Source organism: Leptonychotes weddellii, chromosome 14 (assembly GCF_054177405.1).
Source record: "Leptonychotes weddellii isolate Sample4059 chromosome 14, ASM5417740v2, whole genome shotgun sequence".
NCBI classification, from domain to species: domain Eukaryota; kingdom Metazoa; phylum Chordata; class Mammalia; order Carnivora; family Phocidae; genus Leptonychotes; species Leptonychotes weddellii.
Window position 1 is genome coordinate 49,314,576 of NC_138382.1, and position 20,940 is coordinate 49,335,515.

The following is a 20,940-nucleotide window of genomic DNA, read 5'->3' on the forward strand; positions in this document are numbered from 1 at the left end:
CCAGACTCTGCACTCCTACCCTACTTTGGTCTCAGTTCGCCTCCCACGCCACGTGGCACAAAAAGGGTGCCCCAGAGGTCAAGCGAGGAGGAGGCGGAGCCCATCCGGAAACCCGCTCAAGGGCATCCTGGGAAATGTAGTTTTACTCGTGGACACAGAAAGGGTGTGCGCTCTCCCCTGGTTTTACCTACTGAGTAGCATTTCCTGCGTGCAAGTCATTCAAACTAAGTGTTCCCCATTATAGATGCAGCCTAGGTGTCTTTGAAAGAAGCCATGAAGGGGAAGGGGCAAAGCAAAGAAGGCAAACCAAAATACTGTCAGCGGGGAAGAGAAAGGGTGAACAGTTATTACGCACGCGCACAGAGGGCCCGCAGGGTGGGCGGGGACGGAAGACTACTCCCGGGAACTGTGTTTTCCCCGGAAGTGCCTTCCCTCCTCCCGGGTCCGCGCGGACGCGGTTTCCTTACCTCATTTGTCCTCGCCCCTCCCCGTCCCTCTACGCGTTTTGGTTCCTGGTTGGTGCTTCCTGGTCGCAGCCGCGGCAGTGAGTATGTGTGACGGACCCCCAGCCGCCCGCGGCCGGGGGACCCCTGTCCGCCCTCTGTCTCTCCCGCTGGGCTGTGGAACTAGCGCGTGTCCCCTCGCCGGCCTCCGTGTCCCTCGTCTTGCCCCAGCTCAGGGCAGGGTGCAGCTCGTGGCCCCTCAGTCGTGTTCTGCCTCACGCGGCTCGGCTGACCGGCTGGGGTGTTCGCTTCTCTCTACCTGGCCAAGGGCGAGGTCGTGGTTCAAAAAACTCTGGGTGCCCATGGCCTCGGTGGGGGTGGCGTTTCTGCCTGTTTTACCTTCTCCCCTCCCCCAATTCCCCTGTTTTTTGAGGGGGGGAAGCCGGTCAGCCCGTTAGACGCATAGGTCCTGCCGCCCTGAAGGAGCCCGGCATGTGAGGACCGGACAGTCCCAACTCCAGCCTCTGCTGTCAGAAGCAACAGCTACAGCTGTGGGACCAGAAAAATTTAGGGAGTTGTGCCCCTTCCCCCATGTAAAACAGGGAGACTTGGACTATGTTCACTAAGATTTGCTTTATCCCTCACATCCTGTGAGCCCGGAGTTCCAACTTTAAGAACTGCGGGTGCTGTGGGAATACTGGCTGGGAATCAGCAGGCCTCGGCTCTAGTCGTGGCTCCACTGACTCGCTGGTGACTCTAGAAATTTCATGTTTAGGTTGAATTTACCTCTGTTTCAGATCACAGGAGATCTTTAGGTTCAGTGAATAAGTAAGTTTCTCAGAGCCTGTTTCTCTAGGAGAGCGTGCAGTTTAGTGACTCTTTCGGGTCCCTTCCAAAGCTCTTGACTTTGTGTCTTGAGTACTTCGGCTGTCAACATCCAAAGACTTTGAAGTGGGCTGTGTGTATATTTTAGACAGCATTAGGCTTTGGAGACAGTTCGGTATTGCTGTTCTCCAGAATCTGGGGATAGGGAGTGAAATGAGGATTATAAAATAGCCACAAGGCTGAGGTATTGTGTAGTTAAAGGAAGAGGGGGCTGAGAAAGGTGAAGGAAGTGTTTTGAGATAGGATTTGTTACCTTAAAGAGACTATGTATGCTAAGAACAGCTGGACTTGTCTGAATAAATTTAGCATAATTTTCTCCCACCAATATCTTATATTCTGTCTTCCTTTTTTTTTTTTTTTTTTGTGAGTGTTGTTTCACACATTTGGATTCCCTACCACAGATTTGCTTCAAAGTGAAAATTATATTTGAAGAATGGACAGAAATTTTAATACTAGACTCTATAGTGTTCCAAATCTGTCACTGTCAGGATAGCTCACTAAGAGTATGTCAGAAATTTTAAGTTGAAAATCAAGTATTAATCAGTTTCCAGTGAGCATTGGACTTAAAATCAAGCTGTAAATTTGATTTAAATCTTGAGATGGATACCTGTGTCATCAAGAAGAAACATTTAGGCTAAAAGTTCTTTGAAGGGAAATAAGAGCAAAAGGTCTGGAATGACCAGTTGGTAGACCGTTAGAGCAGAAGTATTGGCTTTAAAAATAGTGTAGTAAAATCTGAAAGCTTAAATAAGCCTTAAGTTGTATAGTTTAAAAATTTTTAATGAATGAAAAAAAAACCAAACTACTCCCACTTTTGAATGGTGAAAGCCTTTGCAGTTATTCTCTATAGCTGTTTTATATTTGTTAAGCCACTTTAATCTTACAGATAAATTTCATTCTCAAGCTGGTGTTGTAGGTTCATATATAAGAATCATCTTTTTTTGGTCATGGGATTGCTATACTCTGAGTATCAACTTGCAAGGTTCTTGGATAGGAAACTGACAAATTCAGATGTATGCTTTTTCTTTCAATTAAAGTACTTCTTTCATAGTTTTTACACTTCACTGGGAAGTGAAATGGATATTTTTGAGGTAAATTTAGGTGTTAGAGCCAACACATATAGCTTTGAAGGAAGTTTTTTAATTTTTTATTTGAAAGTATTTTGAAAAATTGAAAAAAAAAAATCTTAGTGAACACGTGGCTGAGAGCCTGCGAAATTTGAATCTGTCCTACCTGTGTTCTTAATCAGCTGCATAACCTTGGATAGGCTTCCTTACCTCTTTGGACCTTAATATCCTTATCAGAAAGGTCTCTTTGAGACTAAAATTTTGTGGCTCTCATAGGGACCTCATGTTATCCAGTAAGTATGCTTGAGAATTGTGTATAATGATTAAAAAGCTGAGGAAGTCTTCTGGTTCAAGACATATATATTTATTTCATATTTGTCCTGCGAGTATACACTTAAAAAAATTTAAATGCATTTGAATGTAATTAAAGTGGTAACATAAGCATAAACCAAAATAGCCTCAGGCAAACCTTAACCCTGGCATACATAAGCTACATAAAGAGAAGAGCGTTATGCTGAGCACAATTTTCAAGTACAGAAGGTACAAAATCCTCTTAAAGGCCATAGGGGCTAAATTGTTAAATTCATTTTCTACATTTCAAGTAAAGAGATAAACCCCTAGACCCAAGGAAGTCAGTTTTTATTATATTTCTGTAGTTTATTTTTGGCATACATTCACAGGTGTGCCCATGGCTCTTTTCTTAATCCCTTTCCTTTGGGATGGCTCCAAGAGTAGTACAAATTTGTAACTCTGTAATTTAGCTCTTTTTATTTTTTCTGGGCTGCACTGGAATTATGTTATTTATGTTTTATCAGTATGGATCCAGTGAGGATTTTGAAGGAAGTATAATTCCTTTGACTTCTTTTAGAATTAATTTACCTATTAAAGAAAAAGGAAAGAATTCATCTTTTATTTGAATTCCTCTGAGGCTGACATTTCAATATAAACTGATAAATGCTATGAGCATTATTATTCAGACAGCCACATTTAAGTTGTGTGACAACAACAGCATAGCAACCTGAAGGACAGTGTAAGAATGGAACAGGTGTATTGTAGCTTTTAGAAGAAAAGGGCATTAAAAGTTGGTTTCTTTTCCCCCCACCTTTATTGAGATATAATTGACAAATATCATTGTGTAAGTTTAAGGTGTACATCATCATGATTTGAAATATGAAATGACTACCACATTTAGATCAGTTAACACATCCATCACCTCACCTGTTTTCTTCCTCTTCTTCCTTTTTTACCCCCACTCTCTTAGCAGATTTCAAGTATACAATACAGTATTGTTAACTCAGAACGTAATTATCATTTTTACTCCCAGCTTTATTGAAGTATGATTGACATAGAACACTTTGTAAGTTTAAGGTGTATGACAAAAGGTGGTTTTCTTTATTTCTGTAAACAACAACAAAAAACTCCAGCATAATGGTAGTGCATTTTTGGTTCTTGTTCATTTGGTTCTTGGAGTCAGCTGGTTGTATTACCAAAACTACCATCAGAACACCCTGACATTTTGGGCAGAGAATTGGTAAACTAAGAACAGCTAGTCTTTCTAAATTATATTTGTATAGCTACAAAGGAAGTGGAAAGAGTAAACTGTCATTGTTAATTGTTCTATAGGCCATCCATGATTTTTGAACAAACATGAGTATTTTTCCAGAGCTCTCATTTTGATCAATATTATATTAGTACCTAATTGAAACATCTTCTGTGTAGATTTTTGGTTGATGATATGAGAATAGTTGGAATAGTTGGAGACAACTGTGAAATTCATCCCACCATAATTTCCATATTTTAGGCACATACTAGATTTATTAGGGCTGAAGAGCAAATGCCAGATGATATTGTTCATTTATTTATTTATTCATTAATTCAACGGACATTTATGGAAGTCCTGCTAAATACCAGTTACTCTGCTTGGCTTTGGGAATCTATTGTTTAACAAAGTGCATATAGTTTCTGCTCTCCTGGGGTTTGTGATCTGCTTTTGTGAGACATTTACATTGAATTAGTAATTAGAACTGTAGTGTTTTGAAATGTAAAGTACTATAAAAGGAACACAGTTTAGTCTGGTCGGTTAAGGGAAGCAAGAAAAGGGATGTTTAAGCTGAGTTGAAGATTTAATATGCCCACAGTAGGAAAGTAAAGTGCTCCTATAGCTAGAAGTTTTGCCACAGTTTTAGGTCCTTAGTATGTTTTTCATACACATCTTTATTGCGAGTACAAAAGTAAACCAAGGTTTATCAGATATTTTTGTGTATTCTTTAGTCAAGGATAAAAAGGCCATGAAATTAATTTTTTAATTGAGAATAAAAATCTGCACCAAAACAGTAATTATGATGATTGTTTCCTGTAGTGGATTTTAGTCAAAGTTGAAGTAATATTTGTATGTGAGAATGCCTACTTGAAAGATGAGATGCAGAACCAGAACCAGGGAAGAGATGATGGAATAATGAGAATGACTTGAACTATTCTTGTGATTTTTAACATTTTAGAGAAAAAATTGGTGTCTGAAGCAGTGAGTGGATCAACCTGTCTTTCTTTTCTAGCATACCTGCAAAATATGGTATTTCCATTAATAACTATAAATTTGTTGGTAGTAATTTTCATTTGGAAGGGGTGGGCATTATTAGAGCAGGTCATAACAGGATTTAGAAATCCTTGAAAAAAAGGTACCCTTAAGAGAAAAAGGTATTTTAATATGTCATTGAGAACAATGATGGCCTTCACAGAAGTTAGCTCTAAGGTGATATCGTTATGCACTAAACAGGCATGTTCTCAGCTTTTAAAATATATTCTTTGTATGATTTCCTCTTTTACAGCATCAAGGTTACTGACTTTCCATGATGTTTGGTGGTTATGAGACCATCGAAGCATATGAAGATGAGCTTTATCGTGAAGAGTCATCTAGTGAACTGAGTGTTGATAGTGAGGTGGAATTTCAGCTCTACAGCCAAGTTCATTATGCCCAAGATCTTGATAATATCATTAGAGAAGAAGAACATGAAGAGAAGAACTCTGGGAATTCTGAATCATCCAGTAGTAAACCAAATCAGAAGAACTTAATTATCCTTTCAGATAGTGAGGTCATCCAGCTATCAGATGGGTCAGAGGTCATCACTTTGTCTGATGAAGATAGTATTTACAGATGCAAAAGAAAGAATTTTAGAGTCCAAGCAAAAGAAAAGACCCGAGGTCCTCCTGCATCTCTTCATTCTAATAAGTTGACCGATAAGAAATGCAAGGGGAATATTGAGAAGTCTAAGCCTGAAGAGATACCAGGTACAATCAGAGAGGTCATGATTATAGAGGTCAGTTCAAGTGAAGAGGAAGAGAGCACCATTTCAGAAAGTGATAATGTGGAAAACTGGATGCTGCTGGGATGTGAAGTTGATGATAAAGATGATGATATCCTTCTCAATCTTGTGGGATGTGAAAACTCTGTAAATGAAGGTTAGTATCAAATTGGCCATTTTGAAAAGTAGTACCATCTATAATAAGGAAGACTGCTTTTCCTAGACAAAAGACCAATAGGGTCTGCTCCATTTAATTCCTCATCTTTGGTCTTGTTTTTTGGCTTGTTTCTCATGAGACTCTTACCAGTGGCTACTCTAATGGTGGTCTGTCTGAACATCAGAAAGAGTATGTCAGAATATCAAAGACACTCTGCTTCTACTGTAAGCAAATTCATAGCTGCTTCTTCCTGTTTGGCCAGAGCCAGTTCTGGACGTGAAATCTTAGTCCCCTCTCTCTCTGCTTGGTATCACAGGTGAGTACTCCATCCATCTCTGACACTGGTCCTGTGCTCTCATTTGGCCAACTCTGTTGGGACTGCCTCTTCCTAAGTGATCTGTTTAGCCAAGAGTTAGCCAGGTAGCAAGCATGGGAAATGCTTGATATACTGAGGATATGGAATTAGTATTGAGATTTTAGGAACTCCACAGTCACTAAGATAGGAGGCTCTGAAGAGCTGTAAGTCTACAGTAAACTGTTGGAGGAAATGCAAATTCTTAGAACCACATTATTCAAGGATTGAAATTTTGGTGTGAGCGTTGTCTTCTCTGTCTCATAGTCTTGATGCTTATTCCTTTAAAAACTCCCTTTAGTTTTTCTCCTTGTATGCCTAATGCCTGGTCTCTTGCAGTAGTTTCCTAAATGATCTTCTACATCTTCCCTGCATACTATTGTTAAACTAGTAGTCTTGAAATGCCCGTTTACTCATGGTACTTAACTGTGCTTCAAAACCTTTAATAGTACCTACTTGTTCTCGGAGGAAATGATGATATTGAATGTCGGTCATGCTTTGGAGCCTCAGTGATTGACAGACTTTTTTTTAAGGATACAAACTTTAGGTTTCCAGGCCATAGGATTTCCTAACTACTTAACTTTGCCCTTGTGGGAAAGCAGCTACAGTACCTAAGAAATGGGGTAGCTATTCCAACAAAATCTTATTCACAAAAACAGGTGGCTGGCTCAGTCTGTCATAGGACAATCCTGAGAAGTTGACAGCAAAAGGAAGAAAAGAAATAGAGTAGTAGCTAGGACACAGAGTGGAATCAAATGAAGTTTTATCAGAATAAGGTAGATCTGATAATGTTTTTAGGTAGATGGGGGGAAAAACTTTTGAAGGAGAGATTAAACCTGTTTGATGGATTGGGATGGTGGGGGCCAATTAAGAGATGGGATCAGGTGTGTATGTCTGAATTGGTCTTAAAAGGGAAGAGACACACCATTAACTTCTAAATTATCAGATATTTATAGAGGTAGAGAAGAGAGAATAAATTCAGATGGGTTGTGGATGAGGGAATATATGAGGATATATGATATTTTGATTTTCTTAGGAAAATGAAAACAATTGGGAGTGGAAGTGGGCAGGGTACTTAGAAGCTTAGAGTGTGGAAAGCTTGCTTAAGTGCAATGGGGAATACTTTTAGACAGTGGTTCCCAGTATTTTGAAGATGGCAACCTTTTTAACTTCACAACAATTTGTGGGCTCCCACATGACTGTAGTTATATTTCTAGTATTTGTTAATTGAGAAAATGCATATTAGCTACTATTTTAGTATTCTCTTACATGACAGTGTTTTATTAACCACAATGTCTGTACATTTGAAAAATATTAATACATGTATATGTATATGTCTTTATATAATGCAAGCCTCTGGGCATGCATTGTGGTCACTAATCATGCAGCTCCTCAGGAGTCTGAAGCTCATAGTTGGGAAATCATTGTGCCAACAAATCAATAATAGGATTACTTAGAAGTAGTATTCAGTGAAAATTGAAACAATATGAGCTTGTAATAAACTCACTTTGAAGGATTTCATAACATTTTCCAGTAATACTTGGCAGTCTGGAGCAAGATTATGGAAACCAAATGATCCAGGGTTAGGCATACCATTACAGAAGGTCCAGAAGGTCAAAAGCATTTAGCCCAGTCTTTAAATTTCCTTCTTCTGACATCACACCTAGTTTCATCAAACACTAATGTGTTCGTGATGATGGGCCACTTTTCTTGAACTCAAGTTTCCCATGTCCACCTTACTGATCTTTCCATTTGGATATCTTATTGTCATTTCAGATTTAACATACTAAAAGGTTTGATAAATTGAAATGAAAGGTTATTTTTCCACAGAAAGAGGAGCAGATTAACTGAGAAGTGATTAACTGTAGAACTAGGGTTTCTCAGGGCAAAATGAAAGAGATTGATGAGGGGTAGTGAGAATGGGGTAAAGGGTGGCTGAGCCATATGGAAATGAGGATTCTAGAAGAAAGGGAATGGTTCTCAGGTATGTTTTATAGGAGTGAGGAAAAGAAGGTTGGTAATTAGGTATATAAAGAAATCTCTGGCAAACAATTTTAGTGTTTCATGTTATAAGTAGACAGAAGCATGATTGTTCTTGAACTGCATTTTTGGAGAAGGGGATATTTGTGTTTATTTTTATTGAGGTGAAATTAGCATAACACAAATTAACCTTTTTAAAGTGTTCAATTTAGTGGTGTTTAGTACATTTACAATGTTATGGAACCATCACGTCTATATGGTTCTAAAACATTTTTAGCACATCCAAAGGAAACCCTGCACCCATGGAATTCTTTATTCCTTCTTCTCCCAGACCCTGGCAACCACTGATGTGCTTTCTGTCTCTATGGATTTACCTATTCTGGATATTTCATGTAAATAGAATCATATAATATGTGACCTTTGTGTCTGACTTCTTTCACTTAGGATAATGTTTTGGAGGTTTATACATATTGTAGCGTGTGTCAGTACTTCATTCCTTTTCAAGGCTGTATAATATTCCATTGTATTGTTATACCACGTTTTAATAGATATTCATCTATAGATGGACATTTGGGTTGTTTCCACCTTTTGGCTATTATGAATTGTGCTACTGTGAACATTCATGTATAGGTATTATTTGAATACCTATTTTGGGTATTACTTTGGGTATATACCTAAGAATAGAAGAGCTGGGATTTCTTTTTCTTTGTTTCTTTCTTTCTCCTTTCTTTTTCTTTTCTTTTCTTTTCTTTCTTTCTTTCTTTCTTCCCTCCCTCTCTCCCTCCCTCCCTCCCTCCCTTCCTCCCTTCCTTCCTTCCTTCCTTCCTTCTTGAAGATTTATTTATTTTAGTGAGAACATGAGTGGGGGGGGAGGGGGGGAGAGAGAGAGGCGGACTCCCCCTGAGCTTGGAGCCTGACCCAGGGCTCAGATCCCACAATCCTGAGATCATGACCTGAGCCGAAGTCAGGAGTCGGTCGCTCAACTGACCAAGCCACCCAGGTGCCCCTAGTGTAGCTGGGATTTCTATGTTTCACTTTCTGAGGAACCACCAAAGTGTTTTCCACAGTGGCTACACCATTATATGTTCCCACAGTAATTTATGAGGGTTCCACTTAACTGCATTGTTTTTAACAATGACTTGTGATGTTGCATATTCTATTTTGATGTGCTGGTATGCTTTTTGTTATTTCTTACAAGTTCTTTCTCTTAGTATTTTGTTTTTTATACTTATTGCTTATGTTTTTCTAGTATGGCTTTTATTTTATTTTTCTTGAGAGAGAGAGAGCAGGTAGGGAGGGGCAGAGGGAGAGAGAATCCCAAGCAGGCTCCATGCCCAGTGTGGAGCAGGACGTGGGACTCGACCCCGTGACCCTGAAATCACGACCAGAGCTGAAATCAAGAGTTGGACGCTCAACTGACTGAGCCACCCAGGTGCCCCTCTAGAATGGCTTTTTTTGCATCAAATTTTCCCTGTGTCTTTTCATCCACTTAAGAGTTTGTAAAGAAACTGATTCTTACAAGTATGTATTCTCTTAAACTTTAGAGTGTGTATGTATATAAATGTATAACACCTTTTCTGCAACATTAGTAACATTAGTAATAAGTAACATTAGTAGTTAGATGCAAGACCTAAGTAATTCATAGTAATTTTTGATTCCTTACCTTCAGTGTATATTCCTCTTACACATATTGAAATTTATCCCTCTGCTCCTAGGATTTGTTTTTTTTGTACCAGCCAAATTTAAACAAATTGTGCAGTTTTGCAAATTAACTTGGTTGACTCTTATAAACTCTGACAGATATTCAAATATATATCTCCTGTTTTATTTCCTTGATCTGCTAATACCATAATCCTATTTCTTTGCAGTTAATGAGCAATATATTCTGTACTGATGTTTATCTGAGTGTGCTGTTACTCTTTAACCATTATTCTGTTCATAAATAGATCTGAGTTCAGTTTATATAATAGTCTGTCTTTATTTATTTATTTATTTATTTATTTTTAAAGATTTTATTTAATTATTTGACACAGAGAGAGAGAGAGAGAGAGGAATCACAAGTAGGCAGAGTGGCAGGGAGCGGCAGAGGGAGAAGCAGGCTCCTCACTGAGCAAGGAGCCCGATGTGTGACTCGATCCCAGGACCCTGGGATCATGACCCGAGCTGAAGGCAGACGCTTAACGACTGAAGCCAGCCAGGCGCCCCTATATAATAGTCTATAGAGAGAAGATTTTTTCATGTTGATGGAAATTTGTAGAAATTCTGACATCTTTTTGAAATGATGATTGTTAAACCGCAGCAGTAGCTATTTGGTATACTCCTCCTCCTCCTCCCCCCCCCCCCAAGTCCCCAAACTATGGCATATTTGAATTATCAGTATGATAGAAGAGATTACAGACTCTTTGAGGGAAGGTCTTTTCCATACTCAGAAGTCTTCCTATGATATTTAGAGTAATTCTTTGACATGTATTAGTTCTGTATTAATTGCTAAATGATCAAATATTGAGCATCTACTCTGTAGAATACATAGAGGGGATTTAAAATGATAAAAGACATAGTTTTAGCCTTAAGTGGCTTTGTGTTTCATTGAAGAGACAAAATTTATATAATGTTTATGTTACTATTATTTAAAGATTTATTTATTTATTTTAGAGCACTTGAGTGTGTGGGGGATGGGGCAGAGGGAGAGAATCTTTCAAGCAGACTCTCCACTGATCAGGCAGCCTGCCACTATGCAGGGCTTGATCCCAAGACCGAAGAGATCACGACCTGAGCAGAAACCAAGAGTCTGATCCTTAACCCACTGAGCCCCCGGGTGCCCCTGTAATAATATATATATACTAAAAAGAAGCTAATACTAAGAAGAAGCTAAGTAATTTATGGAAGTCTCGCCTTAACCATGGGTGTTAAGTGTCTTAAAACCCTAATGATAGATGTAGTTGAAAACTTAACACTTTATAAAAAACAGGATTAGTGAATTTGAGGTAGTAATGAACGAATGAAGGACTATGTAAGTACATACATATTTCCCATTTACTACCTTTAAATTTGTAGTAATGAGTGCAGCACCATTCTTGCTCTGTGGAAACTTCAGACCATCCCCCATTACTTCAGTTTCAGTGAGATGCTTACACATTTATTCTCCTTTAATAAACAATCAGGCAGATAGTACATTACTTAGAGGCATTTTTTCCCTTACTGTTTTTCCTCTGAATGTTTGATACTTTTCTGATTATATGATTTGTCGTTCTTTTTATTATTTTTTTAAGATTTTATTTTTTAAGTAATTTCCATACCCAGCGTGGGGCTCAAACTCACAACTCCAAGATCAAGAGTCACATTCTTTATTCTGTGCCAGCCAGGTGCCCCTGATTTGAAGTTACTTTTTTTTTTTTTAAAGATTTTATTTATTTATTTGACACAGAGAGACACAGCGAGAGAGGGAACACAAGCAGGGGGAGAGGGAGAAGCAGGCTTCCCGCTGAGCAGGGAGCCCGATGCGGGGCTTGATCCCAGGACCCTGGGATCATGACCTGAGCCGAAGGCAGACACTTAACGACGGAGCCACGCAGGTGCCCCTGAAGTTATTATTATTATTATTTTTTAAGATTTTATTTATTAGAGAGAGAGAGAACATAAGCGGGGGGAGGGGCAGGCAGAGGGAGAAGGAGAAACAGGCTCCCCACTGAGCAAGGAGCCTGACATGGGGCTCTATTCCAGGATCTTGGGATCATGACCTGAACCGAAGGCAAGACACTTAACCGACTGAGCCACCAGGCATCCCTGATTTGAATTTCTTGATTAGCTTCCTGAGGTTCCATTGATGACTTGTGGATATAACACATAACTTGCTTAGCCTAGCCTTCCTCAGTACATGCAGTATTATGATGAGGACTTTGCTTATAATAAATTCATGCCAAAACATAGGCCCTCAGTCCTTGTTTTATCTGGCTTTCAGCTCTCTACTGAGGGATGTAGGAATTTATTTCTAAGTTCTAGGCTTCATTTCCTTCACTTTCTTTACTCTTTCCTTTATATAACAATGCCTGCGCTGTCATTTGTTTTCCTTTTTGAAATTCTCACCCTTTAATTTCTTTTATTATCTCCAGTACAAGTGACTTGTAATTCTCATGTATCAGAAAGATCTGAAGAAAAAGATGCACCAAAGTTTGGGGAGCATTATTATATATGATTGCCAAGTAGTGGGGAAAGACAATAAGTGCTTTAGGAATTACAGAGGAATAATCAGCCACTTATTTTCCTGTGTAGGGAAGGGATATTAATAGCTCTAGAAGTAATTATTAACTTTCTATTCGTTTTTTATTATGGAGAATTTAAAGTATATATAAAAATAGAATGTTGTATTGGACTCAGTGTCCCATAAACCAACTTATGACTAGTCTTTTCTCAATTATAATTGCATACCCCTGTATTATTTTGAAGCACATCACACCCATCATTTCTTTTTTTTTTTTAAAGATTTTATTTATTTATTTGAGAGAGAGAGAATGAGAGACAGAGAGCACGAGAGGGAAGAGGGCAGAGGGAGAAGCAGAACCCTGCTGAGCAGGGAGCCCGATGCGGGACGCGATCCCGGGACTCCAGGATCATGACCCGAGCCGAAGGCAGTCGCTTAACCAACTGAGCCACCCAGGCGCCCCCACACCCATCATTTCATTCATTCATATATATATGTATATTTCAGTGTGTATATCTGAAAGGTATAAGTTCTTGAGAAACATAATCATGTCCTTATCCTACCTAAACAAATTACCAATATTTCTTTTATTATTAAATACGCAGTCAGGGGCGCCTGGTTGGCCAGTCAGTTAAGTGTCTGACTCTTGATCTGAGCTCAGGGTTGTGAGTTCAAGGCCCGCATTGGGCTCCATGCTGGGTGTGGAGCCTACATAAAAAAAAAATAAAAAAGAACCCCAAATGAAAAAAACAAAAACCCAGTCAGCATTCAGATTTCCCATTCTGGCTCTTAATTTTTTTTCTTACAGTTTATTTGAATCAGATCCATTTATTGGAATTGATTGATAACTTAAGTGTCCTTTAATCTATAGGTTCCATCTTTATTTTTTTGGTCTCTTATTTTTTTCTTTCTTATAAATTATTTGTTGTATTAACTGGATTGGTTGTCCTCTAGAATTTTCTGTAGTCTGAATTTTGTGGTATTGTTTAACATAATCCCCTGCCCCCTGTGTTTCATGTCACTTGGTAGTTAGATCTAGAAGCTTGATTAAATTCAGGTTTCTTTCCCTGTGATTATGCTGTAAACTAGATACATGGATAGGTTCATTTGTTTCATTTTGCTTTGGATATGTTTATTTTTCAATATTGCCTTTTAAAAATTTAATTTGTTTTCTAATTATGCAAAATGTTTATAAGATTCCAAATTTAAGTCAACAAGACAAGGTAAAATATATTCAGAGAATTCTACCTTCTGTCCAGTCTTCACCCTATTTTGCCATTCCCCTTTTGGATAACTGTTCAGAGAAAATTGATGGTTTGTTCTCATACTAAAAAAATAAAAGCATATATGTATATATCTTTGTACTCTTTCTCCCCTTTCTTAAACAGAGGTATACTAACCACACTTTGCTCTACCTTTTCTTTTTTTTTCTGTAACAGTATATAGCCTGGAGATCAGTCCATAGTAGTATGGAAAGATAGTCCTCATTTCTAGGACTGTGGACTATTTTTGGGTTGTTTGCACTAGTCTGAGCTGGATACATTATGCATGTAACAAATACGTTTTAGAGGTGAATGAATAGTAATTTTAAATATTTGATGAATAAAATACTTTTACAGTCTTAAAATGTATTTCCAACACATGTGTAATAGTCTAATTGCACTTTCACAAGCATGTTTTTATGCTTATTCCTGGTCTTAATGTTTGTTTCTCATTTAGTAATTTTGAAAGATTCAGATTTAGCAAAAAATTAGATTCACATTTTAAAAAGAAGTAACTTTTGAATAATGAAGAATATAGCATGTTGAAGAAGCTGTATTAGTTCCTAGTACATAACTGTTACGGTACAGAATTTTACATTAACGTAGAGCTCATTCAGTATGTACAATTTGACACATTGCTTCTTTAGTTTATCAGCATTTGGCACATATTGGATAATCTAGTAAATCTTAGGTGAATTTAATTGAAGTTCTACCTTTGCATATAGAGTAGTGCTCTTTGCATATAGAGCAGTGCTCAGTACTGCTAAATGAAGTTGAAGTGAAATTATGGCTTGATTAAAGTAAAATCATGGCTTTTGAAATTGAAATAAAATAATGGCTTTCAGTGACTTAGTGCAGTAAGTCTTTTATATACATACATGTATTTTAAGTAAACTCTACCCCCAACGTGGGGTTCGAATTCATGACCCCGAGATCAAGAGTTGCATGCTCTACCGACTGAGCCAGCCAGGCGCCCCAATGTTGTAGTTGTCTTTGTGTCAAGTCCCTTTACTCCCCCAAAATATGCACATAAAAGTTTTGGATACAATTTCAGAGGATGAAGAACTCATCTAGAGGTAATTGCTGAATCCTTGGCATTTATTAAGCACTCAACCAAGACTTGATAGCTAATTAAAATTTGAGTAGAGTGGGATATGTATTTGAATTTCAGTTTTTCAAATTGGTCATATTTTATTTGATCTGGGTCTTTACAAATGCTTTTTTCTTCCTGGATCACTTTCTACCTTGCCTGACTGATGATACCTACTCATCCTTTGTGTCTCAGTTTAAAGTTTAACTCTGAATGAGGTAACCTACAGGCTCTTAACTAGTGGTAGTTATTATGTCTGTTATAGCTCCTCAGTTGACTAGCTGTGTGGGTAACTTAATCTTATTATTGGTAAAATAATAATTTTATTAAAGTTATAAAGTGAGACAATGGATAGACTAAATTAATGTAATAGAAAAGTGTTTGACTAAATTCTTCTAACTACAGAATGACTATGGCAAGCATGGGCATATAGTTTCCACTTGGTATTTTGAATTGAAAGTTCTCGGCTTTTTTTGTGAACCCAAGTTGCTTTTGAACATGTCTCTAGTATGGCACTTTCCTTAAATAAATTTTATTTGATTTGGTGACATTTTAGTTAAACTAAATCTAAAATCTTAAAATCTGTCCAATAGTTACTTATTGGATACATGAAATGTACAAGTTACTATACTGTTTAGGTGTTGGGATTCAAGAATTGCTATGTAGTCCCTGCCCTTAGAAGTCATAAAATGCCTGACAGTATGGAAAGTTCACTGTAACACCAGAGTTAAATGTATTTCTACAAATATAAGAGATGCTCCAGCACATTACAAAATCATTTCCAGATGAACGTAATAGGCTTAAAAAAAAAACATTACATGGATAGGCAAAGTACAAGACTGAATTGGACAGTAGCTTTTTGAGCTGGGTCTTGAAGAATGCATAGAATTTTCAGTTCAGGGTAAGTGCAAGGAGGTAGAAGCTGAAAACCCTAATAGAAACTTAAGACTGTATGGTACCACTAATGCTAAATTAATAGTTTAATATGTGTCTGGGTATGATTAAATATTTTAATAGCATGTCTTTTTAGAAACTGCCTCAGCCTAAATGAGAGAGGGTATTTATATTTCATATGTGTTTTTTGTATGTGTTCAGAATGCTGTTGGAAGATTTTTTTGGTCATTACTTTGTTCCAGTGTTTTCCTCCTGTTTCTTGCTTGTATTTTTCCTTTTCCTTTAAAAAAAAATTGGATATTTTATACAATTTTATGGCAGGTAGAAAAATTCCCTCAAATGGGCCAGGTTATAAAGTTAGTCAGTGGACATGACCAGCTATGTAAAGTATGTATTTCATGCAGGACTGGTCAAAGTAGAGCATGCCTTGAAATAAAACTTCGGCTCCTGATAGCTTGTATTCTTTACCATCTTTTAACATAGGGAAGGAACACATTCTGTTAGTGTGGAAACATTAATAAATTAAACTTAGCTTGCAGTACTCTTCAAATCTTTAAGGTGGTGTTTTCCCCGCCTTTCTGCATTCATCAGATAACAAATCAGCTTAATTTCAGTAAATACAGTTTCTTGAAGATCTTATGGCCTTTTAGGTCATAGGGTTGGTTGCTATTTGACATATTTCTCATTGGTGTATAGTTTAATTTCTGCCTTAAAATTCAGAAATAGCCACATGCTAGAGTTCCAGTGACCGAGAGCATCAAGGAGCTCCCTCCCTGATGTTTTCAGCTTTTGTAAGCCTGTACTACACAATTCATAAAGCTGCTTTTGAACTGTGTCTCTAGTTGTAGCATGTCACCTTACACTTAACTATTGTAAGGGCATCTTTTTATTTAATTTCTAATTAGCATAATGACTTGAGCTGTGTTATTCACTGTTCCATGGTGAAGTTGTCATAGGGAGAGAAGAAATAAAAATGTTCAATTTCAACTTTACTTGTGAATGGAGTGAAGTTTGAAAGCCTTTTATGGCCATTGTTCAGCAGACTGAAAATCTCATTAGAAATTCCAGAAATGCAAAGGCAGCTTTGGGTTGGATTTTAATAACATTTTGGAATGTTGATACTGTATGTTGCTAATTTCTGTGATTTCGCTTTTGATCAGCAATTTAGGTATGCATTCTTCCAAAGTCAGTTTATGACTTTTAGTCTAAATTCATTTACAGTAGCTTTTCAACAGTGATAAGTACTTAGGAAGAGAATTAAATTTTACTTTTTTTTTTGACATTTCTTTTAACAACCGATGTGATTTTCATATAAGATATATTAAATTTGTTGGAAACTGCTTAATATGAAAATAACATGTATTTATTTAACAACCTAGTTTAGTTACCATTCAAATATTATTTATCAGCTACAGTTTTACATTTTTGGGGGGATGGAGAAGCATAAAATTAGATGGCCAGGCAACATTTTCATTCTTATCTAGGATAAGAACTTGAGTCCTGATGTCTGGGTAAAGAGTGTTGAAATGTAATTTTTATATAGTTGTTTGCTGTAAAAATAATCTATTGCATGTAGTGATCACTGTGTAAGAAGTGAGTGTAATTTGTAGACAGTTTATTTTTATAATCAGAAACTAAATTTGATGTTAACTACATATGATTAGACTGTAAAACATTTTTCAAAAGTACAGAATGGAGAGCATTTACTCTTTTTTCCCTTGTAAGAATAAAGACCATTCATGTCCCTGTGCAGGAGATCCTGTTTTTAAGACTTTGCTAAATTTGTATTTAATTTCAAAGTAATTTACTAATCTCTTGCTAACACTCTGTTGGTTGTTAACACTTAATGAAGTAAAAGTATTGAGTTAATGGAAGTTTTTCAGCCAAAAATTTTTACTTCCTCTATCATTGTTTGTCTTTGTTGTTATACATTATTGTTATGGTTAAGTTTTTGGCATTTTGAGTTAGTTGTCAAATTGTTGCTGATTCTTATGATAATAAAGAAATAAATACTTTAATTGAGCATCCTCTGTGTGTAAGGACACATTTTCTTTTTAAATTACACAAATGTACTTAAGAATATGTAAAGGGATAGATTTTACTTGTTTTTTAGTGTTTGAATCTTGATCTGATAGCATTAGCTCTGGATAGGGATGTAATTCTGGGCATAAAAATTATTTTTGTAATATAGATTTGGATCCAGATATAAATGCAGTGTAATAATAGATTATTTAAAAGTGGATCTTGCCTGCTAAATGTGTAATTTTTATTTTTATGACATTTTTACCTTAGAATTTCAGCTTTTGACATAGTTTTGAAAATTAGTTAACCATGGACTTGAGAGCATCTACTGTTACCCTCATCTTTTGCAAATACATTTTAAAGGAAGACAGCATAATTCTATAATAAGAAAATAATTTGTACTCCTCATTTAGCCTAAATATATAGTTAATTTGTAATTGCCTCAAGATGAAAGAATGGCTGTTTAGAGCTATTTATTGAGGCAAAGTGTTTTTATTGGCAATTCCTTTGAAGTACGTAAGTCACATTTGATTTTGCTTTGTAACTCAATAGTGCCTGTAACAGAATTATCTACTGTAGGGAGGGAAAGCCCAAATTTCTAGAAAACTTTTTAATACTCTTTCCACATTTGTAGTTAATGAGAAATTCTAAAGATGTAGGAAATAGACTGGTTATGGCTGATAAATAAATTTAAAGTAATTGAAAAATTTTGCTTAGAAAAGTCAGGTGAGAGGAATTCAGGACGTGGAGGAAAATGGCATACAAATTTAACTGAATGAAGGAGATTTTAAAGAAAAAAATGTGCAATCACAGTGATCCTGTAAGTTACTCCTTATATTGTATTAGTCATTAATTAGTGTTAAATGATCTGATTTAAACAACAATGAACTTTTGTCAATGGTTTTATTTAGAAATAGCATTACTTTCCCCTTTTAAGGAGGATTTTAATTGCCAAAAAAATTTCATTTTCTAGTAAGTACTTGAAAAATTACCTCACTCCCATATAATCAGTATTTTGCTCTTCATTCCATAACTTATGTCTACTCTAGCTCTTTTGGTTTGCTTTAAAAATGATATAAAAATTTTATGGGAGAATATATGTGACTTAAATATTGCTATAAATGTGTTATTTTAATCTAGTATGATTGGCTTTTATGTGTAAGAAATACTTCCCTGGAAAGGTTCATAGTATTCAGTCTAAATGTTTCTGGATAGGTGAGTTACTGGTTAAAATCCATCAGGTCCTAAGTTGTGGAATACTTCTATTGGTTCTTAATACCATGACTATCTTGGTTGTTGTAGAAGTCCCTTAATTCTTCTGTTTGAGATGTTGTAGTTGGGGAAATATTTTTTTTACTTTTGGATTTAACCGATGAATCGTGATGGTTCTATCACAGATCATCTAATTTTCAAACTGTATGGGTTAAACTAACTTTGGCATATAGTTTTTTGCAGGGCAAAGAGGAGTTGTGTTCAGCTGTGTGATTGTGCCACCACTTAGGTTACCATCAGCAGCGAAGGGTCTTATCTCTGACTTTCTTCCTTTTGTTAAATTTTTAAATTGCTTTAACATTATTTAAATAGGAAGGAGATAGAGTTGTGAAGCAAGTTTGATTTGCTGATTCTCAATATTAAGCAATGAGAATCCTTTCTCTTCCTTTAGATATATCACATACATATGTATGTTTTGTTTTAAGTGGGGGAAAAAACAATCTTCAGAATGATATAATGTGGATATAATTATTATATATATTTTTAAAAATTAATAAAACTAATAAAGTTTGTTTTGAAATCTCAAAAGATCTTTAGTAGTATACCTGCAACCTCAGCAGTTCCTTTTTATCTCTACAGATTTCCCTGCCTATTGTGGCCGTTTGCTCTAATTTAAATTTCCCATGGCTTTGGGTTGCAGACTTGGTTTTCTGCAAGAGTGCCCATGCTTACATGGTCATATATTCTGGGTGACTTTTCCACTTTTTCTTTTCTGTTATTTTGTTGATTGCTAAAGGGAAAGAGAGTTTTTTTTGTTTTTTTTTTAACTTGTTTCTTTGTTTTGATCTTTCTTCCTTAGCCCATCTATTTGTGTTTTGTTTTATTTTGTTTTGCAGATTGGGAAGAATTATTGTGTGGACTTAGGTCCATGGGGACTAGCAGGGAAAAACTAATTTTGTTCTCGGTTTTGTTTTCTTAATAACAGTAGCAATTTAATTTTTGAGCCATTGAGAAGCTGAAAAGATATGTTAGCTTTATGCATGAAATTGATAGAAAATTATTAATCCCCAAATTTTCTATTTACAGTTGCTCCACTGTTGGAATAAAAATGTTATAGTTGAACTAAGTAAATAACTAGAAATACTAATTAGCTATAAGTAGCTGTTATAAATTTAAATATTACTGTATATTGAAAAGATATTCATAGGAAATCAGTTATAATCTGAAATGTGATTTCTCTTACATTCAATTTTTGTTGTCCATGGTATGGATATATTCAAATGGATATATTAATGTACATTGCTTGGGAACATACATTTTTAACTTGACCAGATTTTAAAAGCGCTTATTCCTTCAAAACATGCTGTTTTTCAAATGCGAAGAAATTTGCTTTATAAAATAACTTTATGCTTAACATTCGTTAAGTCCTTGGAGAAGTGCTGTGGCAATTAAATATTGAGTAATTTATTACTGCTGTAAGGGAAAAGTAGAGGTCTCTAGTCCTCACATCTCCCCAAAAGATTTTTTTATTAATATCTGAAGATTTTAAAATAGCAAATTAATGTGGTCAAAGTTACTTCTATTTTACATTTGTTTTGTAAGGGTGCATCATACAGTGGCATTATTTAACTTAATTTTGTATTCATTAAATTACTATAAAATAATAAAGAGGTTCATTTTAGCATTTTAAAAAATTGCAGTAATTTCCCAGTATACCATGAAAAATGGTGTTGTATTATACTTTTAACTAATAGGCTAAAAGAACTTTCTAATGTTGATAAATAGGATCAAAAAAGAATTAATTTTGATATGCATAATTTTAGGGTTTTTTGTTTGTTTAATTGATTATATACCATGGCAGTGAGGTATCTAAAATTCTCTTTCTGGATGTCTGTTAAGTACTTTGGGAATTAGGGTAAGGGCAAGCCTTCTTTCTGTGTCTGCTAATTGTAGTGTTTTCTTGTGGATTTTAGTGTTCCTAGAATATGAAGCTGATTTATAGAATTTATTACCAAGAAACAAATAACATTATTGAATTTTTGTTTTATGTTAACTATTATTTTCTAGTTAGTTATATTT

General features: G+C 36.1%; 1 protein-coding gene and 1 long non-coding RNA gene across 5 annotated transcripts in view; both read left to right on the top strand.

The window, feature by feature from the left end:
- Positions 1-411: 411 nt before the first annotated feature.
- Positions 412-20,940, top strand: part of ZCCHC7 (zinc finger CCHC-type containing 7) — a 230,704-nt gene continuing 210,175 nt past the window's right edge. For 3 of the 4 annotated variants that reach the window (XM_006729111.3, XM_081803201.1, XM_081803202.1), the window contains exons 1-2: positions 412-544; positions 5,221-5,851. In XM_006729111.3, coding sequence (XP_006729174.1) covers positions 5,242-5,851 — 610 coding nt within the window. In that variant the 5' untranslated portion in view covers positions 412-544; positions 5,221-5,241. Of the gene's footprint in view, positions 549-5,220; positions 5,852-20,940 lie in introns of all 4 variants that reach the window. The other variant, XM_031023538.2, reaches the window with a different exon arrangement.
- The window catches only part of LOC145717066 (uncharacterized), a 67,692-nt gene continuing 52,609 nt past the window's right edge, over positions 5,858-20,940 (top strand). The window contains exon 1 of the long non-coding RNA XR_014140058.1: positions 5,858-6,167. This is a non-coding gene — a long non-coding RNA (uncharacterized LOC145717066). The remainder of the gene's footprint in view (positions 6,168-20,940) is intronic.